This window comes from Oncorhynchus mykiss, chromosome 8 (genome assembly GCF_057628025.1).
Source record: "Oncorhynchus mykiss isolate SJ-2025 chromosome 8, ASM5762802v1, whole genome shotgun sequence".
Classification (NCBI taxonomy): Eukaryota; Metazoa; Chordata; class Actinopteri; order Salmoniformes; family Salmonidae; genus Oncorhynchus; species Oncorhynchus mykiss.
This window is the reverse complement of record NC_143029.1, coordinates 66,742,871-66,762,078: the sequence shown is the minus strand read 5'-3', so window position 1 is coordinate 66,762,078 and position 19,208 is coordinate 66,742,871. Positions and strand designations below refer to the sequence as shown.

The following is a 19,208-nucleotide window of genomic DNA, read 5'->3' as shown; positions in this document are numbered from 1 at the left end:
GCTCATGTGTGCTCTACTGTGTGTGCATCCTAGAGCGTGGGTGAGTATTTGTGGCCACAGTTGCGCGAATGTCAGTCATTTCAGCATAGACTTAGGACATGGCATCATAGACATTGCATCATTGTATCTGTATCATCATGGCGTCTGTGAGAGCACGGACAGCGCCATTGAGGCCATCTTCATTTTGAAGTGGTCAATTTTCTTCTTCTATTACTTCTGAGTAGGGAAACAAACTGTAACAGAGCATACTTCCCCCTGGAGTGTGTTGTTTGAACAGGTATAAAGCCAAGGTTTGGGATTTATTGCCACCTGCAGTTATGGAATGTTTGCTCACAAGTATAATTAATTGGCTGATCCCTCCCGATGACCTGGATGGAATCATGGGATCCTTCCTTAACCCATAGGAAGTCCCATCCAGTTGATTATTTAAAAATAGTTTCAGTCCTTAATGGCGCTGCCAATGCTAAATAAAGCCTCTTTCAGTAGCCAAACATTGCTGAACATTGTGGATATGCCACGAGTAGAGACAAAGTGATTCCTTTTTCTACATGTCAGAGAAGGGTGTTTGTTCTACATAGCATATTTCTATCTGAACCAAAACATTGCATCCTGCTGAATGCACCCCTGGTCTGTTTATCAGGTGGGCGGTCATGTTTGTTTGCAATCAGAGGACCACTTATTTGAGCCCAGTAAGGGGACAGGGACAGTGGCAAAAGAGAAGCCGGTAGCAGCACAGTGACACAGGTTACATGTACGTACATTTCTTTAGAGCATAAGGAGAGTAATAAATATATGATGATCATGCTACCACCTTGCCTGTGGTTACTGATAATGTGTCAGTATGACTCCATTGGTTATCACTAAAACTGTCCTGTCACCAAAAAACTGGCCTCTCATTAAAGGCAATACTATTAACATCTACTGGCACTGGTGAATCCTTACCACATACCACATGTGCACTCACTTTGCATAATCCTTTCCTCCTACTTTATTAACAAAATGTCCTTTCCTCCTATCCTAGCTTCCTTTCTGCCTTTTCCTATCTTTCTTTCCTCATTTCCTAGTTTAATTTCCTTGAAACCTTGCCTTGCTTTCCTCTCCTCCTTTGGTTTCCCTGCTCCTTTTCTTTTCCTCCTGTTCTAGCTTCCTTTCCTCCCATCCTTTGATTTTATAGCTCCGCTTCCTCCTATCCTTTCATAGCTTCCTTTCCTCCTTTACTAGCTCCTTTTTCTAGGAAGGAAGAAAAAGAGCTCGGAAAGGAAAATAGGAAAGAAAGATAGGAAAGGAAACAAGGATACAGGCAAGGAAATGAATTAAGGAAACCTTTTTACGAAATTATACTAGGAATGGATGCTAGGAAAGGAATCTAGGAAAGGAGGCAAAGAAGCGTAGAACCTATAGGAGGAAAGGAGTTAGGAAAGGAAAATACGTAAGGAAGCTGGAAAAGGGGGAAACAAATCTAGGAAAGGAAAGGAGAAAAGAGAGCTAGTAAATTAAAGAAGGAATGGGTTTAGGAAAGGAGCAAAGGAATCTAGGAAAGGAAATAAGGAAATGGATTTAGGAAATGAAGATAGGCAAGTTGGAAAGACTCAAATCCTTACTGAGACTGACTCAACTTCTACTGAGACTGACTCAACTCTTATTGGGACTTAATATGGATACCGTATCCATGGTATCCCACCTGTGCTCAAAAGAGGTAGTAGAACTAACTGCTTTAACTTTGATTTAATATCAATTCAGTGTTTTGTACCACTTAATTATTTTGTACCACTTAAACATGGACATGTAATGTATCATATAAAGACTGAAAATGTTTGGCTTTAGGCCGAATTGTTAGCAATCTTTAGGTTTCTACCACTGCTCATGGTGATCAGTGCGCGTTGCAAACGTTTACAAAAATGGCACGGTTTGTTTGAGACTAGCAACATTTGTTGAGTCCAGTCCACCACAATAAACTGTGAATGAATGTCACCTGCTTTCAATGTGTGTTTTTTGTAGAAAATAATGGACTTTATTCCTTTCGACTGCAGAAACATTCCAACACAAAAACACCAATGCCACCTGACTGCCATGACTTGAAATGAAACCAAACAACAACAACCTTTGCCTATCATTTCAATTGGAGTCAGATCTCAATCATATGATTCTATGAAGGTAAAATTCATAGACAGTAGAACTAGGCCTGTATTCCTACAGGATTCCCTTCAGATACTCTAGTGTAGCTTAATGTCCAATTGTCATCATAGCTTTACTCCATATGGATTTGTATAAGCCAAAAAGTACATTACAGGTGCCTTTCTTACCCCCTGGTGACATCTCTGGGACACTGGCTGTGTATGGGCCGTCCAAGAACTTTGGTTCATTGTCATTGACATCTTGAATTTTTATGATGAATTCAGACTCAGGCTCCAGAGGCCTGCCTGTGTTCATGTCCACAGCCTGGGCTCGTAACGTGTAGTAAGATTTCACCTCTCGGTCCAAACCCATCAAGGCATGGATGTCACCTGTCGTCTGGTCTATGGTGAAGATGGTTCCGACTCCTTCTCCTGATAGAGTGTACTTCACGTCGCTGTCGCCCCTGTCCAGGTCAGTGTGAAGCTGCATAGAGAAAACATGTTGTATTTGTCAGTGAATCAAAGTAGGAATACACATGTACTTGGCCTAGATCTTTATGTGACTTGAGCATAAGTGCATACTGTAGCTTGTTTGACGGATGACAAGGGGACAGAGTTTTGTTGCTGAGCTGTGTCTATTTCCTCCTCCTCATTCCTTCCTTCCAACCGTCACTGACCATATGGAAATGCTGAGGACATGTTGTGCCCTTGATAGATACATATAATGGCAGAGCACAGTCCCCGAGTCAATGAAGACATCCTTTAGTTGACCTGTGGCTTGGTTATCCCATAAAGGGATTTATTACTTAGGGTGGATGGCAAGGCTTAAGTTTTACATAGTAGATAATCCATGAGCCACAACAATAACGATAAAATGGGATGAGTCCCAATCTATTCCCTATGTCAGGGGTTGGCAACTAAATTCAGCCACGGGACGATTTTTGGTCATGGGGCTGGACCATAATTATAATAATTTGCACATTGCAAATTGACCACAACTAAGCACAAAAAAATATTGTATTTGAAAATAAGAATAATTTCATACCTTGATTACGTTGAGATACGATCACGTATGTCTATTTCTTTATTATTGGGAATACTTTCCTAAATACATTTATTTTCTCAATTCCTTGTGATTTTTTACTAAAAACTTTGGGGGGCCACGCCTGTTTCTGCCTGTTGCCGACCCCTACCCTTATAGTAGTGGACTACTTTTGACCAAGGCCTATAGGGTTCTGGTCAAAAGTAGTGCACTATATAGTGAATAGGATGCCATTTGGGACACAGATTGTCCATTCAGTTTCAGTATGCAGGGGACAATAAAACCCTTTCTATCCATGAGATTAATGGTTTATTTAGAAAGTCAGTGAATTGAATGTAATTAAATCAGAGGGCTGAATCTCAAGACACGTTCACTCATTACATTGTTTTATGGCCATTCCCTCACCGTCTGATGTACCTCATTCAGCAGGCAGAACACGATTTTACTCTTGACAGTGGGTTCGGATATAATGAGTTTTAAAGTGAATCAGATATTAATGGAATTTGTGGTACACCAATAAAATCGAATGAAACCTCCACAGGAGCAATGTCTGGATTAAAATAAATCGGGAGGAAATAAACATTAATAGAATATTTAACAGTATCCACCCAGTGCTATAATGTAGAGGAATCGCTTGTTTCCTGAGTACAAAGCAGTGTTGGGATGGGGGTATCTGTCGGCATCAGGCAGATATAGAAAAGAATGAGGTGTTGATATTTAGCTGAATCCATATATTATGATACAACTTGTGGTCTGTCTGATAATTTATCCTACTGGTTCCCCTGTATGTGAATAACGTCTCATTGTAAAAGGTTATTCACCAATAAGGAATATTTGGCAAGGGGTCGATATATCCTTGACCAAGGTTTGAGAGGTGAGCCTTTTTCATGATTGAAGAAAATTATAATCTGTTTATTATCTGATGCAGCATTTCTCTGCATTACATAGTCATGGGCTAGTGGCTATACATATACTGGTTTTCGACTTTGTAACTGCAAACATGCAATGCAAAATAATATGATAACCTAAGTTACATGTTGTAGTTTAAACTGAGGAGTGTCTATCCTTGAGAGACCCAACAAGAATGCTTAAATGATCAGCCGTACCACAAACAATTTAACACAGTGATTTAGACTAGAGAGAAGCTTAGTGTGTTTTAGCTCAGACCAGACAAGCCCACTAGCTCAGTCTTCCTTGCAGATGGCATTTGCTTAGTATGGGGCCCAGTAGCAGACTTTTTAATTGTAAAGAGTACAGTTGCATATAGCTGTTTTCCTCATAAGGCTTGCTGAATGTCAGATCCAGGGGCACAAGGCAAGCTGGTGTTTAAATTTAGGTCTTTCACTCTTAGCTGGTCAGCTTTGTCTGTGTCTGCCTCTACAGTTGCATAATACATGGGAACAAACCCAGCAGAGGAGCTTTCGGCAAAGTGGATCAGTGGTGCAGTCATTTTCTGTCTTCAAAATGCTCACACAAAGGTGTGCTATTAATGGTAGAAAATGCTTTATCTCCTGTTTTAGCCAGGAAGGCTGCGGCCCTTACCTGTTGGTAAATTCAAAGTTGTGAAGACTCATTTGTATCTGTTTATAAATCATAGCGTTGTCATGCTAAATCTCTTTACAAAGGCGATATAGAAACAATAACCAATTCAATGGCTGAGGAAAGTCTCCAGGTGCAAGTTACCATGTTATACTGTAATATGCCTCTGTATGTTTTCTAAATAGAGTAACAGAAACCATTAGACAGCGCTCTCTAGCTGGAGGGGGATTCATGAACTGGCAGTCAGATGGTTTTCAAGCCAGATTTGGTTTTGGTTCCCTTTTCCAAACATGCAGCTCACAGTGATAATCAAGGTCCTGATCCTTCACACTGTCCCCTATTAACCAGCAACAGATTAATCAGTGGTCTCAGGGCTGGTCAGTTACGACTTCTGCCATCCTCATTCTCAACACAGACACTGGTTACATTCAGACACTGGTTACATTCCATTTGGGGGATGCACCCGCTGTGAGGAGTGAATCACTCAGTAATTGTAGCATCTGTTTGACAATGTGTGGATGCGACTATCCCATCCTTCCTTTCTCAGCCAACAGAAACACATCCAGCGGGACTGTGCGTGCTGAGAAAGGCGGTGGTAGATGTCCTTGGCATCAGCAGCTGACAAGTCAATCTAAGCCATTATTTCATTTGAGCTGGAAGTGCCAGATTCCAGAATGGTTCTTAATGCCTCTTAAAATTTGATTTGGAACTGCCCAAAAATCCCTTTCACTTCCTCTGTGTGTGGATAATTAGAGCCGATGCTGAGAAAATTGCAAAATCGCAGTCAGAGGCGATCAAGCAGCTCAAGCAATTAGATGTGATTCGTGTCGTGCTGCTTGTATTCCTATATTCTTTAAGTCTTAACGGACAGAGGCACAAGCCTTCAAACTCCTCAGTTTGATTTCTGACCTCAAACTGTCATCACAAGAATAAAGACAGAGGTTTACATGGATTAGTCTTAGAGAACCATAACCTTGAACTTATGTTGCCTTTTTTTTCCAACCTACTGTGGGAAAGTTCATATAGATAAGTCTGAATGAATGCTTTAAAATGATGGTGGCCTTACCTTTCCAACATATTGTGGTTCCGATCCCATATATTCCTCCAGTACAAAGAACTGGTTCCACACCCATCCTCTCTTCACCCTCTGAACCCCTGACGCCACATGTCTCCTCAGTCCCAGTCCTTCCACACCCCTCAGGTGTTGCTCTCTTCCCATCCTGCTTTGGGGTGGAGCGTGGAGGGGAGCCAGGAAACCTTTGTCCAAGAGAAACCAAAAGACCAACAGCAGACCGTTCCTTGTAATCATTGGCAATCTGGGCAGTGGAGTATCTCTGTTGAATTCCAATGAGAGACTGTCAGTGAGACAATAGAAGCTGGGTTGCAGATCCAATGAAGAAAGGGACGGGAGGAGGTTGTGGTGACATGGGTAGATTGGTCTCCAGGATGTTTGGCATCTCACTCAACTAGTCCTCATTACCTAGGTCTCCTGGTGGAAAGAGGGAAGACATGGGCTTACTTTACAATGCAGTTAAAGTAGTTACAAGACAACATGAAAAATAATCTCATCCACCAGCCAATTGAACCTGTCTATATGTGGTAGCAATATAGCCTGGGGACGAGGTTACATACTAAGTACTGCATTGAAATAAACAACAGTACTTCATACAGTCCCAATCTTATAACTGGCACATCAGTAACTCATCATCATTATTAACAAACTCTGCTCCGATTATATCTACTCATTTTGAGGTCAAAATGCACTTTCTATGTTCGTCTAGTCAACCTTGACAGTATCTTACCGGAGGGATTTTACGGATAATGATTCCGGAAAAATGAAACATGAGCAAATTGGTCCTCTGGCGTGCATTTAATTCTGCGAGTCAGGCTATGTGAAGTTAGTGGAGCAGGAGCAGACATCAAACAAAGTCACACACACAGAGGAAAGGGAGATGAGCAAAAATGACAAGACTCCACGTCCAGAAAAATCACTGTAAGGGAGCATGAAAGATACAATATATTGTGCCAGTGTCCAGGATATTGGTCCAAACATTGATTTTACTTGAAGTGACTGGAGGAAACTGGAGGAGGCAGTGCCAGAGCTAGATGTCAAGGATCCAGGTTCTCTGTCAGGGTTTTGACTTTCTAATTAACTTTGCAGAAAGTATGTGACATTCCTGCATTTCTAACAACAACTGCATACTGGAGATTAGAGAATAGTTTACATATTGCATAATTAACTAGAATTCCTGTCACCTTTTGACTTGAAGGGGATACTTTGTAGTCCCCTTCAAAGACATTACACACTAGTTGTTGCTAAGGCTTATGTCCTCACCCTTAACCTCTGGCCATGCCCCTTCCTTGCCTCTCCACTCTGTTCATTAGCACCCTCCAGGCTTCCTTATTCCTGTTGGTAAATGCATGGGGCGGCCAACTTATGTTTTCCTTTCCATTTTGTGAGTGACTGACAAGTGAATACCTTTCATTATTGAATAATATGTATACATGTTCATATCAAGATCCTTGTTAAAGTTAGTGTATATTCTGCATGCAAATTAGTACCATTTCCTGTCAATCCAGCATTTGAGATGCATTTCAGTTATCCATTTTGCACTTGTCAGTCATGCTTGTATGTTAAAATGTGTTTGTATCCCCCTCTTGTATTTCCCTAGTAAACCTCAACGTTATACTGCAACTGTTCTCCAAGTGCTCCTGTGTCGGTGTATACAATAAACCCCACTATTTGGATCCTTGCTTCATCTCTTCGTTTCATCTGCCTTATCGACGTGCCATGGTGGCATTCTGAACCAGTCAAAACTTCCTTAAACAGTCCACCTCTTCTATACTAATGTTAGTTGTTAACAGTGCAGCGTCTGTATGCGTAGCACTGAATGACAGCTGTAGGCCAACTTCCACTGATCCCACCCCTCATCCCTCTTTACTTCTATCCCTCCCCCCTTCAAATCTGCTTCAACAGACCTGTTTATTTTTAGCTTCGGGTTTATACAAATTTACAGTAGTTTCTCTCCTTCATTGTGGTAGGCTATATTCCTTGGTTAACAGGTTATTGTGCATCCATGTATTCTCTGGAGGCTAAACCCCCGCTGTTCTTATCTGTCTGGAAGGCAAGTCCCGAGATTGTACAAAATGTCCTTGTATCGTGCCACACACGGCTATTCCATATCCCACTTTCTGAGATTGAGTGGTCACTGAATGATGACAACATCTGACTGATGACGTGTTGGATGATCTTGTTGATTATAGTACCTGCATCCATATGACTTTTTGACACAAATTATAGTGTTGTGTCCTATAAAGTACTGTTTGACTTAATGAGTAGGCCATCATAAGTCATCACTGTTATTTTACAGTTGATGTGAGATGTCTTCCGTAGTTTCTGCCTCCAGAGCAGAAGGCCTAATGAGAACAGACGTGTGTGTGTGTGTGTGTGTGTGTGTGTGTGTAGTGGGAGCCTGCATGGCACTGATACTGGCAAAGGAGGGCTCAACCAACCCCCTTACTGCACAAACATGTGACTTAACAGAGAGCCACCTGATCTGATAGTGGGGTGGTAGAGGCCCACTATTCTCCCTTAGCTGGGCTCAGGTGACTACATACACCATAGACATTAGGTCACACACACACATTTAGCTCAGGCCGATCCATCTCATAGCCGCAGCTCATGAGCTCCATCAGCAGCAGATTTGGATTCACATGGGAAATAAATCTTAATCAACAAATGTTATTGAATCACATCAATGCGTTCCTCTAATGAAACTGAATAGCACCGAATCATTTCAATCTGAAACTTATCGTTCCTGTATCGTATTGTTCCTGTATGTACAGTACATTCGAAAAGTATTCAAACCACATTTCCTTACATTACAGCCTTATTCTAAAATGGATTACATCGTTTTTGTCCCCCTCATCAATCTACACACAATACCCCATAATGACAAAGCAAGAACAGGTTTTTAGAAATTTTTGCAGATGTATTAAAAATGTAAAACTGAAATATCAAATTTACATAAATAATCAGACCCTTTACTCAGTACTTTGTTGAAGCGTCTTTGGTTGCAATTACAGCCTAGAGTCCTCTTGGGTATGACGCTACAAGCTTGGCACACCTATATTTGGGGAGTTTCTCCCATTCTTCTCTGCAGATCCTCTCAAGCTCTGTCAGGTTGGATGGAGATTGTCGCTGTACAGCTATTTTCAGGTTTCTCCAGAGATGTTCGATCGGTTTCAAGTCCAGGCTCTGGCTGGGCCACTCAAGGACATTCAGAGACTTGTCCCGAAGCCACACCTGCACTGTCTTGGTTGTGTGCTTAGGGTCGTTGTCCTGTTGGAAGGTGAACCTTCAACCCAGTCTGAGATCCTGAGTGCTCTGGAGCAGGTTTTCGTGAAGGATCTCTGTGTACTTTGCTCCGTTCATCTTTCCCTCGATCCTGACTAGTCTCCTAGTCCGTGCCGCTGAAAAACATCCCCACAGCATGATGCTGCTACCAGAATGGTTCACCATAGGGATGATGCCAGGTTTCCTCCAGACATGACGTTTGGCATTCAACCCAAATAGTTCTATCTTGGTTTTATCAGACCAAAGAATCTTGTTTCACATGGTCTGAGAGTTCTTTAGGTGCCTTTTGGCAAACTTCAAACTGGCTGTCATGTGCCTTTTACTCAGGAGTGGCTTTCGTCTGGCCACTTTACCATACAGGCCTGATTGGTGGAGTGCCACAGAGATGGTTGTCCTTCTGGAAGTTTCTCCCATCTCCACAGAGGAACTCTGGAGCTCTGTCAGAGTGACAATCGGATCCTTGATCACCTCCCTGACCAAGGCCCTTCTCTCCGATTGCTCAGTTTGGCCTGGTGGCCAGCTCTAGGAAGAGTCTTGGGGGTTCCAAACGTCTTACATTTAAGAATGACGGAGGTCATTGTGTTCTTGGGGACTTTCAATGCTGTTTTGATACCCTTTCCCAGATCTGTGCCTCACACAATCCTGTCTCAGAGCTCTACGGATAATTTCTTCAACCTCCATGCTTGGTTTTTGCTCTGACATACTCTGTCATCTGTGGGACCTTATATAGTCAGGTGTGTGCCTTCCATATCATGTCCAATCAGTTGAATTTACCACAGGTGGACTCCAATCAAGTTGAAGGAACATCTCAAGGATGATTAATGGAAACAGCATACACCTGAGCTCAATTTCGAGTTTCATAGCAAAGGGTCTGGATACTTACGTAAATAAGGTATTTCCATTTTTTATTATTTTTATAAATTTGCAAACATTTCTAAAAACCTGTTTTTGCTTTGTCATTATGGGATATTGTGTGTATAGTGATAAAAATACAAATAATTTATACATTTTAGAATAACAAAATGTGGAAAAATGGAAGCGGCCTGAATACTTCCCGAATGCACTCTATCTATCCTGAATAAAAATGTAAAAATGTTGGTCTCGTGAGCTGAAATAAAAGATCCCATAAATGTTCCATAAGCACAAAAATATTATTTCTCCCAAATGTTGTGCTCAAATGTGTTTACATCCCTGTCAGTGAGCATTTCTCCTTTGCCAAGATAATCCATCCACCTGACAGGAGTGCCATATCCAGAAGCTGATTCAACAGCATGATCATTACACAGGTGCACCTTGTGCCGGGGACAATAAAATGCCACTCTAAAATGTGCAGTTTTGTCACACAACTCAATGCCACAGATGTCTCAAGTTAAGGGAATGTGCAATTGACATACTGACTGCAGGAATATCCACAAGAGCTGTTGCCAGAGAATTGAATGTTAATTTCTCTATCATAAGCCTCCATTATAATTTTAGAGAATTTGGCAGTACGTCCAACCGGCCTCACAACTGTAGACCACGCGCAACCAGGACCTACAAATATGACTTCTTCACCTTCGGGATCGTCTGAGACCAGCCACCCAGACAATTGATGAAACTGTGGGTATGCACAACCGAAGAATGTCTGCGCAAACTGTCAGAAACAGTCTCAGGGAAGCTCATCAGGCATGCTCTTTGTCCTTGCTGATTTCAAAGTTGTGAACAGAGAAGCCCATGCTGGCAGGGGGTTATGGTATGGACAGGCATAGGTTAAGGACAACAAACACAATTGCATTTATTGATGGTAGTTTGAATTCACAGAGACACCATGATGAGATCCTGAGGCCCATTGTCGTGCCATTCATCCCCTGCCATCTCCTCATGTTTCAGCATGATAATGCATGGCCCCATGTCGCAAGAATCTGAACACAATTCCTGGAAGCTGAAAATGTCCCAGTTCTTTCATGACCTGCATACTCACTGTGACATGTCACCCATTGAGTATGTTTGGGATGCTCACGTATCAACGTGTACGACAGCGTGTTCCAGTGTCGCGCTGCATGAGGCAAATGGTCGTCACACCAGATACTGACTGGTTTTCCGATCCACACCCCTACCTTTTTTTAAGGTATCTGTGACCAACAGATTCATATATGCATTCCCAGTCATGTGAAATCCATAGATTTGGGCCTAATGAATTCATTTCAATTGATTGATTTAATTATATAAACTGTAACTCAGTAAAATCTTTGACATTTTTGCATGTTGTGTTAATATTTTTGTTTTGTGTATATAAGTATCGAATCGTCTTGAAAGTGTTAGATACACATCCCTAAAAGACAGCTATCCCTAATCCACCAGTAGTATCCTATGGGTTGAGAGATATGTTGTGAGATGTTCAACAGCATCCCTTGAGAAAGGTAGTAGCAGAAACTTCTGTGATGGCTGTACTATATTGAATTCAAATGTAAAAGACCACAGCAAGCAATAACAAACTTGTATTCTTTGCATGTGCACCCCATCTCTATATTGAGAGATGTGTCACGACTTTTAGATAGAAACGAAGAACAAGGCATACAAGGACGTAGACCATTGCAAAGCATAAAATACTTTTGTTGCTGGATCAATATTCAGAGACAAAGGAAATGGTATTGTGTTCGACTGAAATTGTGTTACATAAGAGTCTGTTTTTCATATAAAATAGAACCCAATATGAACCAGCAAAGCCTAGGAACAGTGTTGGCATTAACGCATCAACACATACATATGACCCTCTGGCCTGTATACTGTACGGTAATGATTTATCCTCAGATAATTATTATATCTCTAAAGTCATGGCCAAAGGCACAAACATCACCAGAGGCTAGAATTTTTTTATTTCATTTTATTTAATTTAACCTATATTTAACTAGGCAGGTCAGTTAAGAACAAATTCTTATTTACAATGACAGCCTACAGCGGCCAAACCCTAACCCAGACAACGCTGGGCCCTATGGGACTCCCAATCACGGCTGGTTTTGATACAGCTTGGAATTGAACCAAGGTCTGTACTAACCACTCTAGCACTGAGATGCATTGCCTTAGATCGCAGAGTAACTCGGGAGCACCAAGAAAGGATGGTCTGAGATGCCCTTATGGACCATTAAACAATCTGTACTGTATGTTTCTACATAATTATCACTCTCTCTCACACACACCACACACTCTCCCTGAAACATTTGCAAATCCACCCAAACACAAACGTCATCAATCATCCCATGACGTCAAACCAGCTCTGCTGCCCCAGTTGTAGAAGAATTTAGGAATTCTGGTTTGGAATATATTAACACAATTTATCACTGGGCTCTCCACTGCCGACAGTTTTAATGCTAAATCACAGTTTATAATTTGAATTTGGAATTTGAAGTTTTCAACGAATATGGCCAATTATCTTTATGGGTTGACCAACTTATTTAATGTTGTTAGTCAACTTACTGCATTACATACTGTATGCAGGGCCGGCCCTGCCAATAAGCAAAATAAGTGGCCACTAAGGGGCCCCCCACCAAGGGAACTCAGTCTCAACTTACCAGTTATAATATATATACAGTATACATATTACAATACACAAGGTGCAATTTGGAAATGTAGTAGTGCATCAGCAGTTTTCTTCTTGTTATGTAGGTCACTGATAGTCACTCAATTAGACCATTTTTTGGATTGATAGGTAAATTAGTCTTGCCAGCTATCTAAACTTTGCAGTAATCCTGGCCAATTTACCGACAGGGCATGCAGGACACATGCACAGGGGCCCTGACCTCCAGGGGGCCCCCATTGATTTTGTTAGTCACCCTCACCCAGATATTGTATAATCACGGCAAAATGTGTAGAATTGCAGGAAATGTTCTTTTAAACCGCAAAAATGTATCTCCACCCCATGGCAAAATGAGTATAATTGCATGAAATTAGTTTTAAAACTGCAAAGAAAAATCTGCCCCATCACAAAATGTGACTTGTTTTAGGAAACTAGGCATATGCCATGCATCACTACTTCACATGAGAGGCATATTTTTATATCAAAATGCATTTTGGGGCAGAAATGCCTTCTGGAACATGTGAACTTTCATGTGCCTTAAAAACAAACTTGTATGCCATCTGTAAATATGAATAAAATTGTTAAATTACGAGCCTAGTTGGTTAAGCCACGGAAAAAGCCAGGAACCTTCCTGCTAGCCATGATTGGCTTAGATAATGGAAGAGCTGGACATGCCGAGAGATGAGTTCGGATTGGTCTGCCATGTAGCTCGCTTCTGTCGATAACATGAGCTGCTTACTATGTGTAGGTAATCCTTTCTAAAGCGGATTTTTTGAAAGATATCACGAAGAACTGTACAAGTGGCTCTCCACTTTCCGGAGGACCGAGTTTTGAAATCATTGGAATGCCTGGTGTGAGCAGAGTATGATAGCTAAGGAGATGGAGAAAATGCGGGTGTTTGATTGCAAATGTGGAGGGAGTTGAAAAGAGAACACAGAAGGCTGTTGTATAAAACTGGATTACAACTTCAAACTAAGGGCAATCATGGCATCCGTGACAGAGAGGGATATGTCCATGTATAAGGGTAAGAGAGTCTAGCTAGAGAGTCTAGCTAGCTACATTTTCAGATATTATATCTTTCTAATTATGTCAGAAAAATAAATTACTTCAACTTTGTTTAACCCGGTAGGCCAGTTGAGAACAAGTTCTCATTTACAACTGTGACCTAGTCAAGATTAAGCAAAGCAGTGAGACAAAAGAACAACAACACAGAGTTACACATGGGATGAACAAAAGTACAGTGAATAACAAGAGAAAAATCTATATACAGTGTGTGCAAATGGAGTAAGATTAGGAAGGTAAGGCAATAAATAGGCCATAGTAGCGAAGTAATTACAATTTAGCAGTTTAACACTGGAGTGATAGATGTGTAGATGATGATGTGCAAATACTGGTGTGAAAAATAACAAAAAAAGTAAATTAAAATAATATGGGGATGAGGTAGGTAGTTGTATGGGCTATTTACAGATGGGCTGTGTACAGCTGCAGCGATTGGTGAGCTGCTCAGATAGCTGATGCTTAAAGTTAGTGAGGGAGATATAAGTCTCCAACTTCAGTGATTTTTGCAATTCGTTCCAGTCATTGGCAGCAGAGAACTGGAAGGAAAGGCGGCTAAAGTAGGTGTTGGCTTTGGGGATGACCAGTGAGATATACCTCCTGGAGTGTGTGCTACGGTTGGGTGTTGTTATGGTGAACAGTGAGCTGAGATAAGGTGGAGCTTTACCTAGCAAAGACTTATGGATGACCTGGAAACAGTAGGTCTGACGACGAATATGAAGCGAATGCCAGCCAACGAGAGCATACACTGTACTCTATATCATCTACTGCATCTTTATGTAATACATGTATCACTAGCCACTTTAACTATGCCACTTTGTTTACATACTCATCTCCTATGTATATACTGCACTCAATACCATCTACTGTATCTTGCCTATGCCGCTCTGTACCATCAGTCATTCATATATCTTTATGTACATATTCTTTATCCCCTTACACTTGTGTCTATAAGGTAGCAGTTTTGGAATTGTTAGCTAGATTACTTGTTGGTTATTACTGCATTGTCGGAACTAGAAGCACAAGCATTTCGCTACACTCGCATTAACATCTGCTAACCATGTGTATGTGACAAATAAAATTTGATTTGATTTATTTACAGGTCGCAGTGGTGGGTAGTATATGAGGCTTTGGTGACAAAACGGATGGCACTGTGATAGACTGCATCCAGTTTGCTGAGTAGAGTGTTGGAGGCTATTTTGTGAATGACATCGCCAAAGTCAAGGATCGGTAGGATAGTCAGTTTAACGAGGGTATGTTTGGCAACATGAGTGAAGGAGGCTTTGTTGCGAAATAGGAAGCCGATTCTAGATTTAATTTTGGATTGGAGATGCTTAATATGAGTCTGGAAGGAAAGTTTATAGTCTAGCCAGACACCTAGGTATTTATAGTTGTCCACATATTCTAAGGTAGAGCCATCCAGAGTAGTGATGCTAGTCGGGCAGGGATCGGTTGAGGAGCATGCATTTCATTTTACTAGTGTTTAAGAGCAGTTGGAGGCCACGGAAGGAGTGTTGTATGGCATTGAAGCTTGTTTGGAGGTTTGTTAACACAGTGTCCAAAGAAGGGTCAGATTATGGTTAATTGTCTAAACAAAAGACCCCATTATGCAAGTAACCATTTCACTGAACCGTTTACACCTTCCAACAAGCTAGAAGTGAACCAAAAACATTATCTAAAAAGTTGCATTTAGTTGCCTGGTTTGCTAGACTGACATATACTAAATTCCTTTCGAAACAGATGGATTTATTGGTGTTAAAATTCACCAGTTATGCTATTTTGGACCCCCAGTGTGCTGATGTCATGCAGCCTGTCGTTTTTGTGGTTATACTGGGGCTGCAGGGTAGCCTAGTGGTTAGAGTGTTGGAGTACTAACTGAAAGTTTGCAAGATCAAATCCCAAGCTGACAAGGTAAGAATCTGATGTTCTACCCCTGAGCAACCCACTGTTCCTAGGCTGTCATTGAAAACAAGAATTTGTTCTTAACTGACTTGCCTAGTTAAATAAAGGTTAAAATGAAAATGACAATAGAATTCCCATGTTGTCACTGCAACCACTCTATACAGACATGTGGAAGTCATATAAACCAGCCTTTAGTCATGATCTTTGGTTGTACACTTCCATACTCACTGTTTAGCACATGGCCTCACATGTGAATCCTTAAAGAGATGGGTGGGGCTACTATGTTGAATGGCGACGAAGACAATGAAGAACTCTCCAAAGTGTCCCAAAACAATCAAGGGCTATTTTTTCAAAAGTGGAGTTACAAGTTTCAAAGCAGAATTACTTTCCCAGTGTTCCTCAACTGCCGTGTATGATATACCATACTAGCTCCGAGTTTCTACATTTATCCAATGTAAAAAAATACAATTATGTTTCTACATAAGATCGGATCAAGGAGGCCAATCACAAATGTGTAGAATTGCAGAAAATCTGCTTTAAAACTAAATGTTCTGTATCACCATGGCATGATGTGTAGAATTGCAGGACATTTTTTTTCTCTCCGCCGCAAAGATGGGGTCAACTAAAAAGTGGGGGGATCCCCCAGCCAAATTCGCTTAGGGCATCCCAAAAGGCTAGGGCCGGCCCTGACTGTATGTGTAGAGCTGAGGCAAGTAAAAGATAAATGCACAAACCACGTGTCAGCAATATCTGTGCTAAAACCCGGCCTTTGCAATAAAATCATGTTTTGTTTTTAAGTGATTTTAAAGAAAGTGGAGAGTCACACATTCTATTGTAGCCTACTCTCATATTTTATTAATGCAGAAGGCAAAAAGCAGCAGTGAAGGCAAAAAGCAGCACTTGGGCACACGGTGCCTTCACCAGGATTTAGAAAGGAAAGATAAAAACAGCAAGTCAAAGGAAAGAAAACTGAGGCCGTAGTCTTCCTTGCATGTACAGTATTTGTGTTTACCTAGACACAGAAACAATACCATGGAGCTTTATATGGAATTCTGTGCAATTCTTTATATGGAATTTGAATACCTGCACCACTTGCATCAATATCATCCAGTGCAGATCACTGAGCAAAAGACGACCGACTGGGCTACTTGCTGCATGTTATCACTTCAAATGCAATAAAAACCTTTTAATCCATGTCGGCATACTCCATGGGGGCTTAATCGAGTTTGGAGTCATGTTAGTAGGATGTTTTCGGGTGGTGATATAGACAGATTTGGTTTGCTACTGTACCAGTCATTTCTTATTTCGTTACTGTCACACTTTACTGTCTTTTCGTTATCTATCTTATCTTTGTAAAGATAAAATATTCAGTTCAATTATTATTTTAATGAAACAGCGAAATTAACCCAGTGGGTATAACTACTCCACATCTCTGTTATGTAATTGTAGCATTTCATCCTCACAAAACAAACAAAACAACTAAGGACCTTAACAGTGAAACAAACCTTAACTGTCTCTCGTCAGGCTCCCAGGCTGGTGGGGTTAGACCAAATGAATCCACACATCTGATGGTAAAAGCGATGAAACTCCCTTGCGAGCGAAGAACACACTCAGACTTACAGCCCTACAAACACATTTTCTCTCTGTCTCTATCTCTCCCACTCTCTCTGTCCTGCTCTCTCTCTTTCCCTCAACCTCTCTTTTCTCCCTCTCTTTTTCAGTCTCTCTTTTTCACTCTACCCCTCTCTCCTTCCCTCTCTCTTTCATTCTCCCTCTCTTTCCAAGGTTCTCCAATACACTTTGTTCTCACTCTTCTCTCAGCAGGCGAGTGCGGAGGAGAGATGAAAAAGGAGAGATAGAGTATAAGCTGTATGTAGTAGTATTGTATGCAGGAGTGCTCAGCAGTGCACATAGCGTAAAGCCAAGTTGCAAGCCCAGCACTCTGATGGGCTCCTGTGCCGTGTTGTGAATATATTTGAGGTGGGTGTCAAGAGAGTCTCAATCCCTTAAGGTCCCCATGCTGGTCTGGAATCCTCCTCCCACCTCTAAATTCCTGGATAAGTAGAGGGGAGGAACCAGTGATGTGCTCTGATGTGGTCATCTGAGGAGTTTACTTGTGCCCTGAGACTTTGATTGTAAAGAGCTTCACCATGATTTATTGCTAATGTAATTACTGATACAATTGTTGTTTCATAGGGTTTAATTTTTTATTTATTTAACCTTTATTTAACTAAGCAAGTCAGTTAAGAACAAATTCTTATGTACAATGATGGCCTATCACAGCCAAACACTAACCCGGACAACTCTGGACCAATTGTGCACCGCCCTATGGAACTCCCAACCACGGCCGGTTGTGATACAGCCCAGGATCGAACCAGGGTCTGTAGTGATTCCTCTAGCACTGAGATGCAGTGCATTAGACCACTGTGCCACTCAGGAGGAACCCAGCAGGGCTCAAGATGCCTTTCCCAGTGGCATGGTATCTGTGTACTTTATGTCATCGCAGATGTACTAAGGTATTATTTTTTCTTTGCTCTCTCAGAAGCATTAGTGGAATACATGATCTTGTCCATTGTCAAAGCCAAATTAAAAACTACCCAAAGGCTAAGCCACAACACCTGGTAGTAGTGGTGTGTAGCACGCTATCATGTTGACATTGCATGATAGCATTTGTGTCTGTGAGTCTGAACCTCTGCCTTTTCTCCTAACGTGATCTTAATTTGATTGTAGTTCATGGAGTAATGTGCCTGCTCTGATCAACCCCTGTCCAGATGGCATAGCATGTCCTGTGAAAAACACTATTTAATCCTCTGAACACATGGTGTGCTGAGTCAAGCTCAGTGTGTGTTTGTGTGTAAGCGTGTGTGTGTGTGTGTGTGTGTGTGTGTGTGTGTGTGTGTGTGTGTGTGTGTGTGTGTGTGTGTGTGTGTGTCCGTGCATGTGTGTGTTTGTGTGTATGCATACAGTGCATTCTGAAAGTATTCAGACATGTAAAATGTATTGAATTAATGTTTTAATTATCAATCTACACACAATACCCCCATAATGACAACACGAAAACAGGTTTTTAGAAATTAATTAATAAAAAAATGGTAATACCTTATTTACGTAAGTATTCAGACCCTTTGCTATGAGACTCGAAATTGAGCTCAGGTGCATGCTGTTTCCATTGATCATCTTTGAGATATTTCTACAACTTGATTGGAGTTCACCTGTGGAAAATTCAACTGATTGGACATGATTTGGAAAGGCACACACCTGTCTATATACGGTCCCGCAGTTGACAGTGCATATCAGAGCAAAGACCAAGCCATGAGGTCGAAGGAATTATCCGTAGAGCTCCGAGACATGGTTGTGTCGAGGCACAGATCTGGAGAAGGGTACAAAAACATGTCTGCAGCACTTAAGGTTCCCAAGAACACAGTAGCCTCCATTAGTCTTAAATGGAAGTAGTTTGGAACCACCAAGACACTTCCTAGAACTGGCCGTCCGGCAAACTGATCAATCGAGGGAGAAGGGCCTTGGTCAGGGAGGTGACCGAGAACCCGATGGTCACTCTGTCAGAGCTCCAGAGATCCTCTGTGGAGATGGGAGAACCTTCCAGAACGACAAACATCTCTGCAGCACTCCCCTAATCAGGCCTTT

General features: G+C 41.5%; 1 protein-coding gene across 1 annotated transcript in view; it reads right to left on the bottom strand.

Annotated features, from left to right (window-relative positions):
* Nucleotides 1-17,545, bottom strand: part of cdh12a (cadherin 12, type 2a (N-cadherin 2)) — a 34,777-nt gene extending 17,232 nt beyond the window's left edge. Inside the window, exons 1-3 of the mRNA XM_021613322.3 lie at nucleotides 17,069-17,545; nucleotides 5,762-6,184; nucleotides 2,304-2,598 (exon numbers count right to left, since the gene is read on the bottom strand). Coding sequence (XP_021468997.3) covers nucleotides 2,304-2,598; nucleotides 5,762-6,004 — 538 coding nt within the window. The 5' untranslated portion in view covers nucleotides 6,005-6,184; nucleotides 17,069-17,545. The remainder of the gene's footprint in view (nucleotides 1-2,303; nucleotides 2,599-5,761; nucleotides 6,185-17,068) is intronic.
* Nucleotides 17,546-19,208: the final 1,663 nt, after the last annotated feature.